The sequence below is a fragment of the Hippopotamus amphibius genome, chromosome 1 (assembly GCF_030028045.1).
Source record: "Hippopotamus amphibius kiboko isolate mHipAmp2 chromosome 1, mHipAmp2.hap2, whole genome shotgun sequence".
NCBI lineage: Eukaryota > Metazoa > Chordata > Mammalia > Artiodactyla > Hippopotamidae > Hippopotamus > Hippopotamus amphibius.
The window spans coordinates 210,035,040-210,049,690 of record NC_080186.1 but is presented as its reverse complement, the minus strand read 5'-3'; the positions used below and the strand labels follow the sequence as shown (position 1 = coordinate 210,049,690).

The following is a 14,651-nucleotide window of genomic DNA, read 5'->3' as shown; positions in this document are numbered from 1 at the left end:
CAGTTATAGGCACTTGCTTTTTGCATGGCAATTTAGAGGTTCAGATAGAGAAATTAGGCATATTTGAAAAAATGACCAAAGACAGAGTGAAGAATAAAATTATTGCAAACAGAATTACATGGGAACACAGTGGAGGGATCACTTGTCTGTTTTAATGATGGCAGTCATAATAATTCTAAATATAAGACATACCAGATATGCTCTATTGTAAAGAGGAAAGTCCATATCATTTTCTAGCATTATAACACAAGTAAAACACTATCTAATATCGCATTAATTTTCTCAGTTATACTGTCTCTTTCTAATTTTTATACTGTATGTTAATCCAGATAGGAACCTATTATTTTCTGTAAAAAAATATTCTGGATGATGTGAATTTGTCTTGATTATTGAATTATAATTAATCAATTCTGTGTACCTCGGGGTAAAGATAACTTAAATTTGTTATATAATATCCATACATTGCAAATATTTAATAATATTCAGTAGTAGTATCCACTAAACACCTGCACTAAGCACCTTTAAATAAATCATATATATATTTGTTTTAAAAATAATAATTTTTAACTTATAATAATTAGTGATCAGGAGCCTGTGACTATCTCACATCAGAAACACCTCCATTTACTTTATTATTTCCTCTACTGTTGAACTTTGAGGAGTAGCAGATCTCTTATTAGAAATATACGAATTAATTTAAATAAACAGGTATATATTAGAAGTTACTGTCCAATTATGCTGTGAATCTGAAGGAAGAATGTGAAACTGATAAAGATACCATGTGGGGACGTATGAAAGTTTAATTCAGGTACAATATCTGTGGCAAACAAATGACTGCATTTCATTGATAATTTAAACAGGATGGGGAAATAACAGGAAAGATAAAGAGTATCAGAAAAAATAAATTAATGGAGTCTGAGCTTGGAAAAGATCATTCTAGATAAACTCTGCTGATGGAAGGAGATGAAAGTAAAAACAGAATATTAATAATATATTAAATATATTATGAGTAATAGTTTAAAATAAAAGACATTTTGCTAAATATTATTGAAAATACACATAAACAGAATAATAAATATTTAATTAAGAAAAATAATTGTTGAGAAAATTGGGGGCAAGAAGTACCAAAAAAGGACTAAAAAAATTACAATCTACTTTCCATAATTATTCATATTCCTTATGAAATCAAGCCATTACAAATCTCATAATACCTTGTTTTAATACAACTACACAATACTACTTTGTATTTATATACTTTGATAAAATTAAAGGGAAAACATTTGGCTCCCACTGGCAGTCTTGTATAAAAGGAATGTGTGCTTTACTAAATGCAAATTTTCTTAATGTTAATGTAATCTGTGTGTGAAATTATTTAGTTAAAATGTTACTTAAGAATACATTTGTTCTAATCGTCTGTGCTAAAATCACAACAACAACATCTGGTCATATCTGAAAATGAAAATATTTTTAAAACATAATTTAAACTCTATGATGTTCTGATCACTCTAGAGTCAAATAAATATTTGGGGGAAAATGTTCAGTTGCATTTGCAAAAGACTTTCTTAACAAGCAGAGAAATTATTAAGATAATTTTAAAATAAGAAAATTACACCAAGAAGTAGCTATGTTGTATTATTTACGTTAAGTTAAAATTAATCTTCATCATGCAAAAATAATAATAATTTTGCAAAGTCACCAAAATTCCTTGTCAGGCAACATAGCAAGGAATGGGGTGTAAGAATATTAGAGGAATGAGACTGTGCTAGAAAAGCATGAGCTCACAAGGACTGGTACTCACACAAAGAGAAAATTCAATTAAGGCTGAGAAATAGAGTCTTTAAGCAACCCTGTCAACACTAAAGCCTCAAGTCACTCAGGGCAAAAAGAAGTCAGAAACTAGGCAGGGGAAACTCAACAACACAGAAGTCTGCTACTGAGTCATATGATTAGGTTGTGCCTAAAAATAAACTACATAATAGTGACTAGAGCAGGAGAAAATTATAGGGAGTTCTTATCATCCAAATCAGGTTGTAAACAATCTAATGATATTATGAAAATGAAACACTGAGAGTTTATCCCATTTCAAGGCAGCGATGAGTATCATGCAACATGGCATTCTTGGAGTTTACCAAAGATATTTGAAAGATGTCTATTTCCCTTTCTTCCACTGAATCTTTGATCTTTTGAACTACTTTTACAGATAAAAGTCCCTGCCCAATTTTAGAAGAAGGTAGAAATCGAGAAGTCTCCCACCAACTGAAATAAGTTAGCTCTATGAATTGAAAAGACCCTATTCTATACCTGAGCTTCAATACCTGGGCTACCTTCCCCATTTCCTATAAAATCAAACCCCATTTTTGTCCATTAGTTACAGGAACCATTTCCTGCTCCTGTCTCTCAGGCCTAACTCCCTTCCTTAGTTGCTAAGGTCTGGTCCTTCTCTTCCAGCCAGCATGTAACACCTGCATCTCAGGGCTTCATCCCTTTTTCCTGATGTTGCTGGTCTGCTAGCCTGGGCCTTTTATGACTTGCTAACCAGAGTGGCTGTGGTGCTGACTTTCTCCTTATAAATGTGCCTGGTCTTCGAGCCACCCCACTGTCCTAGAACCATGCTGAAAACACCCCGCCTTCTCTTCCATCTGCATTCCTCACAGTATTTAGTTCAGACCTGAGCCTGTTCTTGATCAGTGCTGATTAGATGGATGAGGGGCAGAGTCATGATGCCAAGTTTCAGTGCACATTAAGTTACAACTGTAAAAATTATTAAAGAAAGCACATATTTGAGGCAACAACATGATTTTTAGCTCTAAACTTAAATGAATATTATGTTCAGTGTCAGTCATATATTTGATAATGCAGTATTCTATCATGGTAAGTCATAGTTCTGAAAGTATATTATATCATTTTTCTCTTTTTCATTTCAGTCTCATTTTATTATTTTTCTGCATTTTATCATTTTAGGTTTTTCTCTGCATTTTATTACTTATTGGCATTTTCTCAATGTTTTAATTATCCAATTTTCCTTATTCTTTAATATTGATGTGATGTTTTGTGTTATGATTTCTTCTGTGACAGTTCATTTTCAATTATTTTCTCTTTTTACTGAAAATTCATAACCAACATCATTTAGTCTGGGACAGAATAATGGGTCCAGGAAATAAGGTAAATAAATAAAACTGTGCCAGTTTTCTGGTTGAAACCTAAAACAACACATTTCAAACAGTCTATATTACTAAGGGCATTAAATTAAATAGGAATAATCTTTACAGCACAGGAACTTTACCTGCTGAAGTTGGCTCTTCTTCATCTGATGCTATGATAGAGGAAAAGAGACAAGGTGGGAACAAAGAGAGGATGGGAGTGAGGTGAGAGGGAGAGAGAGAAGGGGAGAGAGAGAGAGAGAAAGAGAAATTGAGATTGAACATATATATATTTCACATTTCTAAATAATGACTAAAAGTCTCTGACTTGCAATTTTGTGTATACATTAGAAATCTGTCATTAGATAACCAGGTAATGACAGATAAATGGATATTTATTAAATTAACATTTAAATACTCTCATACTTTAAAAGAAGCAAGTATTAGAAAAGAGCATTCAGTTGTCTGAATTTGAATTTTCTGTCCTTTTGCAAACAAGGTTGATCTTTTTTAGTCTGAGTGTAAATTATTACAATTACTATAAATAATATTGTTTAAAATATAAATTGTATATAACACATAAATACCCCAATCATCACCACTTTGTGGGAATTCTCTATTAGCAAGGAGGAATTAAAAGGTATTGTTGACACTCAAAAATTTTGTCCCGTGCGGTAGAAATTATAAAAAGACAGGAATTATTAAACCTCAGAGAGACTCAGAATCACTCTGAATGTTGGTTAAACACAAAGATTCTCTATCTCTCTCTTTCTCCATCACCTACATATACAAACACACTCAACTCATATGTACTACACAGTTCAAGATTCAGTAGTGGTGATTCTGTGGTGAAGCCACAGCAACCTGAATTTTAAAGGTTGATCCCAAGTGATTCTGACACAAGTGTGCTCCAGCCCACGCAGGGATAAGCATGGATATTACAAACGGAGAAATCACAGTATGAAAACACAACCTTATGCTAAAGCAGTGGTCCACAATCCCGCATCTATAGAAGGATGCCAAACCCTGGGCCCCGCCGCAAACCAATTAAGTCAGAGTCTCTTTCCATAGTACTAACTTATAGTCAGAACTGAGACAGGACTAAGTAATATCAGTACAGTGTGACATGAACTTATAACTCAAAGTGTGACTCACTTTGATTCCTTCTTTAAAAGGGAGACATTTTTGCGAGCAGCACCACTCCAAGGGTAATAATCTGCTGGGCCGGGGGGGGGGGGGGAGGAGGGGGGAGGATGGAGCACAGTGCTTGCAAGGGTGAAGTAGCTTCACAATTTTGCCTAGAATGCACATCTTCACCTTTATACTAACAGACATGCTCTGTGAGAAGATATTTCTGCTTTGTGCACAAGCATAGCTTAACTGGAATATTACTGTTGAATTATATTACTCTAACCAGTACTATTTCATTTGAATCATGAAGCTTTAAAATAAAAATTTACTCAGCTGAATTGCGTATAAAGGAGCTTTGTTCCCAGGTGATTCGTTCATCAAGGTATCACTGTGTAACTAGGGAGCGGTCTCCACTCTTTTCCATTAGGCTTACAACTGCACAGAGTACACATTAGACAAGCTTACTTTGTGTCCTGACAGTATTTTCTCTCACACTGTTTGGCTTGTCTCCTTGGCACCAGGAAAAAAAAAAAAAAAATGGAGAGAGCAAACACACTTGGCACGCATGGTGTGGAGACCATAAATATTTAAAAGCTGTTTGCTGCTTTATCATGTCCCAAATACATCACAACATGTTCAAAAAGGAAAACTGTTGATGGCTTCCAGGAATTCCCTCTTAGGAAAATACCACTGGGACTTGTAAAAGTGCTGACTTAGATGGGTCTTTGTTGGTAAAAGTCTGGAGATTCAAAAGAAACAACAACAACAAAAGTTTATACTTATAGCTGGTCACTTTGTGTGTGTGAACTGAATTTATAAAGCAACCGATGAGATGAAATATACTCTTATTTGATAGATGAAGACACAGAGATTCTGACTGAACAATCTGTCTAAGATCAATTTGAATTCAAGCTCACGTGACTTTAATACCAAACTCTTTGCACTGTGCCTTACTGTCTCACAAAGTGCTGGTTTAGTATCCACTAAAAGAGAAAAGGAAGCGGGAAAAAGGATCATGGGTTAAGGACTGGCTAGATTTTGGATAATGTTGCTGGGACTTAGCTTAAGGCGGGGGGTGGGAGGTGGGGGGATTGGGGGGGTGGGGTGGGGAACTGGATGTAAGGGCTGTAAGAGAAATCCCTTTAAGAAATGAAGTGTCCCCTTGGAAACTTCTTCAAGTATCTTACAATCTAGGAATAGACATAGGCAGGAGAGAGACTGACTAGGTGGTTAAACAAAAGATCCCAAGACTGTGATGCCTAAGAAAGAAAGATCAGAAGGGCTAAGACTTTATTCCTCCATTACATACGGAGAAGCAAGAAATTTTAGGAAAAAACTAACAAGCACAGAAGTAAAGACAATTCTAAACTTATAGGAGTCGTAGCAATGAGTCTTAAAACAAAAGCTCCTGAGGCAAGCAGTGCACTAACCTACACTTGAGCCTGTAATACCTGAAAGAATGTTTGTAACAAAGTAACAATATTAGAATCAGCAGGTACACAAGTCTGCATAGAGTTGTATTTCTATGAAATATCTCCATAGTGGTGGTTCCTCATAATGTGGAGATGTAACTATAGTCATACTACTAACCATATTCACACTATTAACCAACAGACATACTATTAAAATAAACACACATACAAAGGCATATACAGGGTTAGGATTGGTATTAATTCACCGTTTCAGTTATCACGGGCAAAGATGGCTTTGTAGGCTAACTCATTGCCAAACAAAGCACCATGCTCTATTAACAGGTGGCAGCAAGAGCCTTGGGAGTATAAATAAACCTCCAAGTGGACATTAGTGGTCTACTTAGTGACATTTAAGTAAAATTAAGAATCACAGGAGTAATGCCATGATACCCAATGATTCCTTATTCTTTCAATTTGCTTCTTGGAATTCATGAATCAGCAAATCAAATACACACACACATGCACACGTCTGTGCCACATGCAAGTTCCTCTAATTCTGGAAATTAAAAACACATGCACCAAGAAAAATAAAAACAAACTAACAACTACCTCTGTATTGTTCTGCCTGGTCACAATGTAGAAGAATGTACTGAAATTATGGTGATGGCAGGAAAACAAAGAGTAAATGTATATATCTAATATACAGAATTTAACTCAGTGTGGTCCTCTCAGTGCCCATAACAGAATCACCTGGGATTTTGTTGAAATGCCACAGATCTAATGAATTTGAATTCTGGGTGTTAGCCCAGGTTTTTGCATTTTTAAAAAAGCTCAGCAGGTGACTGTTATGAACACTAAATGTTGAGAATTATGGCTCTACCCATAAAAAGTTTGTTGCAGAGCCATGGGTCCTGTTGTTAGAACTGCTGCAGTAAATTAGAAGGCTTGTAGAAAATGCTTTGCAGTGTACACTGTGGCTGTTTCAGGGGCTTTCAGTGTTTTGGCTTGTAACAACTTTAGGTTTATTTGGGTATCTACATCAATGCCTTGGGGGAAGATGACTCCTCCTTTGGATTTAGAGAGAAAGTCTGTATCTCAGAACTAAGTAAATCTTTTCCCTTTTCCTGGCCACAGTTATTGGTCTAGGTAGGTATATGGTCCAACTGGGGACAATAATGTGTAAGGACAGGTTTGCATATGTTTGGGTAAGGAGAGGCTCTCGGAAAGACACTTTCTTCTGAGAAAGTGTCTGCAAATAACCCTCTCTCCCACTCCTTAGGTAAGGACAAGGAAGTCTGTGGCCCTAGAAGCAAGTTGGCAGACATGTTGCAACCATGATGGGAGCCAGCTTTAGAAAGAAGCCAAACCTCAAAGACTGAGTAGATAAAAAGAAATTAGATTACTGATGATATTATTGAGCCACTGAATCATATCCTGACCTCACTCTAGAGTTCTAGCTCTGAGGAAAAATACTTGCACTTTATTGTTTATCTAGTGTTAGCTGAGCTTTCTCTTATTTGCAATTAATGGCACTCTATTGCAACTATAACCGGTTTTGTTATTCCCATTTAAAATATATTACGAAGCCTAAGAAATTATCTCTGAGGCGGGCAAGGCAGGAAAAACATACAGTCTAGGGCTGTGCTTTCAGATGGCAGCTGGGCTTTCAGCAAATTTTAATTTTTCCACAGAGCTTACCACCACATTTTAATACAATAAACCTTTTCCGCTGATTCTGAAGTTGGTCACAATGTTTTCAGGACAGCCTGACAGTGTACATGTTCATGAACTGTGTTAGTGATTGACCAAAGAAGAAGGAAGGCATCCTACAGATTTTCCTTCCCTTCCCTTTTTCCTCCCTCCCTCACTTTCTCCTTTGCTCACAGGATCAACTGTCAAGTACAATAACTACCCAAGCCCAGTGAGCTGTGTATGACCCTGATATACAAGTGCTATTAAAACACACATACTTCTTCATTCAACAGGCTCTAGTCTCTTTATGTGGTCTCAACAATTCTTAGATCTCCTTGGCTTTGTTCTTGTTGTCTTATCCTCGGGTGTTTTAAGTAAACTTTCATAACTTGGAAATTTTTTATCCATTTAAAATGATTCTATACCCATTGTGGCTCACCAACAAGTAGGAAAAGCTCATCATGAAATATATAAAATATATTTCTTAGCATATGATAATCTGCTTTACATTGGAGACGTTACTCAGTTCATATTGACTTATGGATCATTTTGTTTGCTATACTATAAATCTAATTAATTATGTACCAAATATGCTGTGAAAGTATACAATTATCTACGTAATTCACTATTTCCATGAGCAAAGCAACGAGAAATATGTATCCTGGTACTCTCACAACATTTTAGAATGTTTTTATTCAACTGCAGGGATGCACAAGTAACAATGATGATATGTACACATGATTATTCATGCCTGCCCAGATGTTGTTATAAATGTGCGTATGTGTGTGTATGTGCGCACGTGTGTGTCAGTACTAAGGCAAAAAGAATAAATTACCATTTAAAATTTGTGAATTCAGTCATTTAAGGAAGTTGTGAAGTTGCCTCTGGAAGGACACAGAGAAGTTATTTAGAAAGAGGTTTTATTACTTTACATGATCTTTGTTTTACTGTTTGTTGATTTGTTTGTTCTTGACCAATGGCCCAACGAGGACATGCCTCAGGGCTTAAAAGTTGTTATCATTAACTCCTTTTTTGTGAAAGTATGAAGAGAAGTGTTAATCTCTCCTGGCCAAAGACTTCAGACAGCATACCATGTGGTCAATTCTGCACTCTAAGAGCTGCAGAATAATTAGGTCACAGTAAGGAGCAGGAGACAATGTATCTGCACAGAAAATGTTCAGAGAATTACAAAGGCTTCTCTATTCTATCAGTCTTCTGCATGCACTTTGATTCTTGTGCTAGATTTGGAGGATGACATTTATTTAAATACAGTTAATAATGTGTAATGCCTAAACTATAATTACGTACACACGTAGTTAGCCTGTAAGTATTTATTCATATGTTTAGCAGTCTCATCCATTAGACTAGGAGTTTCAAGAGGGCAGGGATGTGCCTCTTTTGCTCAACCTTATAACTACAGTTTTAATACCTATAATACCTATAACACTGCAGGGCTCAATCAGTATTTGTCAAAAGAAAGAAAAAATATATATATAAATATTGAATACAGTCCTCTGTGTTACTCAATAAAATTTAGTTGTTTCATTATGCTACATTACTAGACTTACCAAAGAGAGAGCCTTAAATGTCATCTATATTTTATATAAATTTATACATATATAATAACTTACATAACTATATATAGTCATATAAATCATATTTTCTTTCTTGGGGCAGGAGAGAAAAGGAGTAATAGTTGAAAAGACAATTGTTGCTCTAATGACCATTTGATCATCTCATGAAAAAATAAACCTGTGATTTTAAATTAACTCAAAAGGCATCAAACTACAGATTATTAATTAAATAGATTCATTAAAACAGAACCACAAAATGCACTTTCTAAAGTTTAGTAGTAATATAGCTCACATGGGTTTTACAAGGTACTTATACAATGAATCATGTTAACAGCAATTAGCAGTGCATTGGTGATTTCCTCATTTTAGAAAGAGGTAAAAATGGGGACAATAATAAAGTATGAATGAAAGCTCTGGTTTCATTTTTTTCTACTAAGTAAAAAAATACATAATTTACAAAGATTTCCCAGAATATTGGGTAGCTGGGAAGTAATGTGACTCAAGTAATATACCTATATTTATATCCCAGCTAATCTTAAAGAGACTTTGGGGACATAATTAGGACACATTTGCTATTAAAGGAAGCACTAAAGATCTTTAGACTAGGTTACTTGACATTACAAAAGCCTATAATATTTCGTGTATCTATACAACTGTCCTCAAATATCCTTTGTTTATTCAATGGGCCCTCCCTCCCTATCCGAATCCACCTCATCGTTGTAGACTGAATGCAAGTCTCACCACCCTCACTTCTTTAGTATTTATTTTAGTTTCCAGATTTAGTTACCTGCTTACATCCCCCACTAGCTTTTAAACTATAACCTAATGCCAGCTCTAAACAAAATTGCGATAGTATTTTCCAGTCTTGTTCCCAAGCTGGACATTATCCATGCTCCTTCTTTTGAGGGCAGTGGTTATGCTCTATTTCTTTTTTTTTTTTAACAGACAATAAACAGCATATATTTAGAGTGTACAATTTGGTGTCCCAATCTCCCAATTCATTCCCTCCCAACCTTCCCCGCTTTCCCCACTTGGTGTCCATGTGTTTGTTCTCTACACCTGTGTCTCCGCTTCTGCCCTGCACTTCCTCTCTCATAGTTGTCAGTATTTGCCTTATGTATTGAGGGGCTCCTATATTGGGTGCATATATATTTATAATTGTTATCTCCTTTTCTTGGATGGATCCCTTGATCTTTATGTAATGTCCTTTCTTGTCTCTTGTAACATTTTTTATTTTAAGTCTCTTTTATCTGATATGAGTATTGCTACTCCAGCTTCCTCTGATTTTCATTTGCATAGAATATCTTTTTCTATCCCCTCACTTTCAGTCTGTATGTGTCCCTAGGTCTGAAGTGGGTCTCTTGTAGACAGCATGTATATGGGTCTTGTTTTTGTATCCATTCAGCCAGTCTGTGTCTTCTGGTTGGGGCATTTAATCCATTTACATTCAAGGTAATTGTTGATATGTATGTTCCTAGTACCATTTTCTTAACTGTTTTGCTGTTGTTTTTGTAGGTCATTTTCTTCTCTTATGTTTCCCGCCTAGAGAAGTTCCTTTAGCATTTGTTGTAGGGCTGGTCTGGTGGTGCTGAATTATCCTAGCTGTTGCTTGTCTGTAAAGCTTTTGATTTCTCCATCCAATCTGAATGAGATCCTTGCTGGGTAGAGTATTCGTGGTTGGAGGTTCTTCCCTTTCATCACTTTAAATATATCATGCCACTCCCTTCTGGCTTGCAGAGTTTCTACTGAGAAATCAGCTGTTAACCTGATGGGAGTTCCCTTGTATGTTATTTGTTGTTTTTCCCTTGTTGCTTTTAATAACATTTCTCTATCTTTAATTTTTGTCAGCTTGACTAATATATGTCTTGGCGTGTTTCTCCTTGGATTTATCCTGCCTGGGACTCTCTGCACTTCCTGGACTTGGGTAGCTATTTCCTTTCCCATGTTAGGGAAGTTTTCAACTAGAATCTCTTCCAATATTTTCTCAGGTCCTTTCTCTCTCTTATCTCCTTCTGGGAACCCTATAATGCGAATGTTGGTGCGTTTAACATTGTCCCAAAGGTATCTTAGGCTGTCTTCAGTTCTTTTCATTCTTTTTTCTTTATTCTTTTCCGCAGCAGTGATGATCACCATTCTGTCTTCCAGGTCACTTATTCGCCCTTCTGCCTCAGTTAATCTGCTATTGGTTCCTTCTAGTGTATTTTTCATTTCCGTTATTGTGTTGCATATCTCTGTTTGTTTGCTCTTTAATTCTTCTAGGTCTTTGGTAAACTTTTCGATCTTTGCCTCCAGTCTTTTTTCAAAGTCCTGGATCATCTTCACTATTATTACTCTGAATTCTTTTTCTGTAAGGGTGCCTATCTCCTCTTCATTTAGTTGTTTTTCTAGGGCTTTATCCTGTCCCTTCATCTGGTACAAAGTCCTCTGCTTTTTCATTTTCTCTATCTTTCTGTGGCTGTGGTTTTCAGTTCCACAAGACGAAATACTGCTGATACTGCTTGATACTGCTGTCTGCCCTCTTGCGGAGGAAGCTATCTAGGAGCCTCCTGTGTGCTTCCTATGCTTTAATTTTGTATAGTGCACATAATTAGTACTGAGTAAATATTTTTGGAAAGCTATCCAGTTTTAGAGATGAGAAAATGAAGTCCAGTAAGTGAATTTAATGGCTGTTTTTACATTACTGAGAGCCATTTAGAAAGAGAATTGGAAGTTAAACCTAAGGTGGCCTAAGAAAATTCACGGGCAAATAGAAGAAACTTGTGAAGGATAAAGCAGATCAGAAGTTAATATAAATGACTGCTCACATTTATCAATTGTCAATAAAATTAATTCATAATTTTTGGAAAATTTAATACAGGAGGGGGGGAATAGTTCTGGAAAGAAGAATGCTGTAATGTGACAGGAAAGCCATGCAGCTGAGGTTACTTGCTTATCACATGTGAATTTCAGATGCTTAAGCACCTATGTTGTTCTGTTTCACATCAAGTGACAGAAGGAAGCTAATACTACCAAGCTCATGTTCTATAGATTTCTGCTTTATTTATGTGTGGGCAACTGCTCACTTCAACCTCAATTCATTCCATAAGTCTGGACATATGAGTTAATCTAAAAAGCAAATCTGTTAAAACCAAAAGAACCAAAACCGAAAAAATAATGGATAAATCAGCAATACTGGCACAAATCTCAGAGACAGCATCCACGTAAGGAAACCACAGAATCATTGCACATAAAACGTTAATGTCGGAAGAGATTTTGTGATTAAGGGGTTAGCAATAAAACCCATTGTTATAATGGGTTAAGATTTGCATTAGGAAATAGAAATATATTTATTATATTTATTAAATCATCTAAGTTATCAACTAAAACACAACACAAACTGAATTTTGAAGTAATAAATCTTAAACATCACAATACATACATATAAATATATGTAATTATAATTAAATATATTATAAATAAAAAGATTATGTATGATGTTCTTTAACTTGCTTTCATTAACATAGTGCACATATTTTTCTATGTCAATTATGAGAGTTCTAGGAGCTGATTTGGCCGAGGAAGGGGTGGAAGAACTGGAAAAACATGACTTAACCTCACTCATTCTTTAAGACTGATTCTTATGACTCTAGGGTGGGGGTTACCTGGGACATCACAAGATCACTGAGTAACGAAATTCTTTGAATATGACGAACATTTCTAAAGAAACAATCAATCCTAACAATCAACCCTAATAATCAATCCTAAGGTCGGGACTGTAATTAACTCTACTCTGAAGGTATATAACTCGCTCACGTAAGACCCCTTCTCGGGTCTCTCCAACCCCTTCTGGTGTCTGTGCCAGAAGCTGTTGTACTTTCTTCTTAATAAACTGTTATTCTGTAATATAACTTAAACCTGAGCAGCAGCTTGTTATTGATCCCGAGGAGAAATTCTTTTCCTTCAGAGATCATGAATCTACTCCCTAGACGGATTTCACAGCATCAATATAATCAGTGAATATGGACAATAATATTTTATTTTACAGATAAACCATGATTTATTTAAGTCTCTACTGAATGATATTTGGATGCATTCAGGATTTTTCTCTTAAAAATACTATTTTAGTGAATAATCAGACTCCATCTGAAAAGCGGTAGAACAATGAAACAAAAATAAAGACCAAATAATTTTATTAAATAAATAAAAGCCCATAATCTTAAATACAATATAGAATATTCACGTTTTATAAATAAGGCCTTTAAAGGATCCTCTTTTATGCTGTCAGCCTATCTTTAGTAACATGCTTCTTAAATATTTTGGACAGTATTATATCTGTGATGACTTCTTATGAAAGTTATTCCCTTGCAATACAGTTACTAATAATGGAGATCAAGTAAAAGTTCAGTGACCCATGCCCAAGTAGCACAAGACATAGAGACAGAGAAATGGTTGAGTTCTGGGCTTGAAGAGATGCAGTCTTTTTTTTTTTTTTAATTTATCTATTATTTTTTGGTGGGTACACCAAGTTCAATCATCTGTTTTTACACACATATCCCCGTATTCCCTCCCTCCCTCGACTCCCCCCCCCACCCTCCCCCCCACCCTTCCCGTCCCAGTCCTCTAAGGCATCTTCCATCCTCGAGTTGAACTCCCTTTGTTATACAACAACTTCCCACGGGCTATCTATTTTACAGTTGGTAGTATATATATGTCTGTGCTACTCTCTCATTTTGTTTCAGCTTCCCCTTCACCCCCCGCTCCCCCAAACCTTGAGTTCTCCAGTCCAATCTCTGCATCTGCGTCCTTGTTCTTGTCTTGTCACTGAGTTCATCAGTACCATTTTTAGATTCCGTATATGTGAGTTAGCCTACAATATTTGTGTTTCTCTTTCTGACTTACTTTACTCTTTATGACAGACTCTAGGTCTATCCACCTCATTACATATAGCTCCATCTCATCCCTTTTTATGAGATGCAGCCTTAGACTAACAGATTTCACTGCCTATCACCCTCATCCCACTAGGGGGTATGTAGGGCTATACACTGAATATAATATTCTCATATTAAAACAGTATAAAACTCCAATGCTTAAAAAAATTAATGGTGACTTTTGAAGACAGAAAATTACCTTATTACAAAATACTGGCATGTGTGTGTGTGTGTGTGTGTGTGTGTGTATACAAGCATTTAATATGTTACACTTATTTCAAAAATGACATTTATACCACTTATGAAATTTGAGAAGGATTTTAATAAAATATTGTTCCTTTTTCACTACTTATATTCCAAAGAGGAATTTAGAAATTTTATGATGGCTTTGAAATGATGAGTTCCCAAAACGTATATCCACACATCTGGCTTAATTAAAATTTCTTTCGAAACTCAAAAGATGAAGGGAAAAAACAGTGGAAGTTGTAACTTGAAAAAAGCTGAGATACCTCTGGTGGATCTATTTCTCTTTGGTCAAGGGGAATTATTTTTTTCATGTAGCTTGAACTCATCCCAAGGACACTAACTATAAGAGATAAAGCAGTCTCTGCTTGGCTATACAGAACTCGATTAATCTAATGTGCCACTGACTTATTCAGCAGTGAGTTAACGACTGCTATAGAGGATTTTTTTCCTGCCTGTTAAAATAGAAGCTAAAATTAAAAGCTTTCTTTTCAGAATCATTAGGGCCTTCTTTAAAAGAAAATAGTCAGTGTATCCACATTCAGGTGTTAA

At 35.7% G+C, this 14,651-nt stretch overlaps 1 protein-coding gene across 3 annotated transcripts in view; it reads right to left on the bottom strand.

Annotated features, from left to right (window-relative positions):
• EDIL3 (EGF like repeats and discoidin domains 3) overlaps positions 1-14,651 on the bottom strand; it is a 411,932-nt gene that overhangs the window by 261,815 nt on the left and 135,466 nt on the right. The window contains exon 3 of one of the 3 annotated variants that reach the window (XM_057739846.1): positions 3,284-3,313. The exons of the other annotated variants lie outside the window; for them this stretch is intronic. Coding sequence (XP_057595829.1) covers positions 3,284-3,313 — 30 coding nt within the window. The remainder of the gene's footprint in view (positions 1-3,283; positions 3,314-14,651) is intronic. 3 annotated transcript variants of the gene reach the window in all.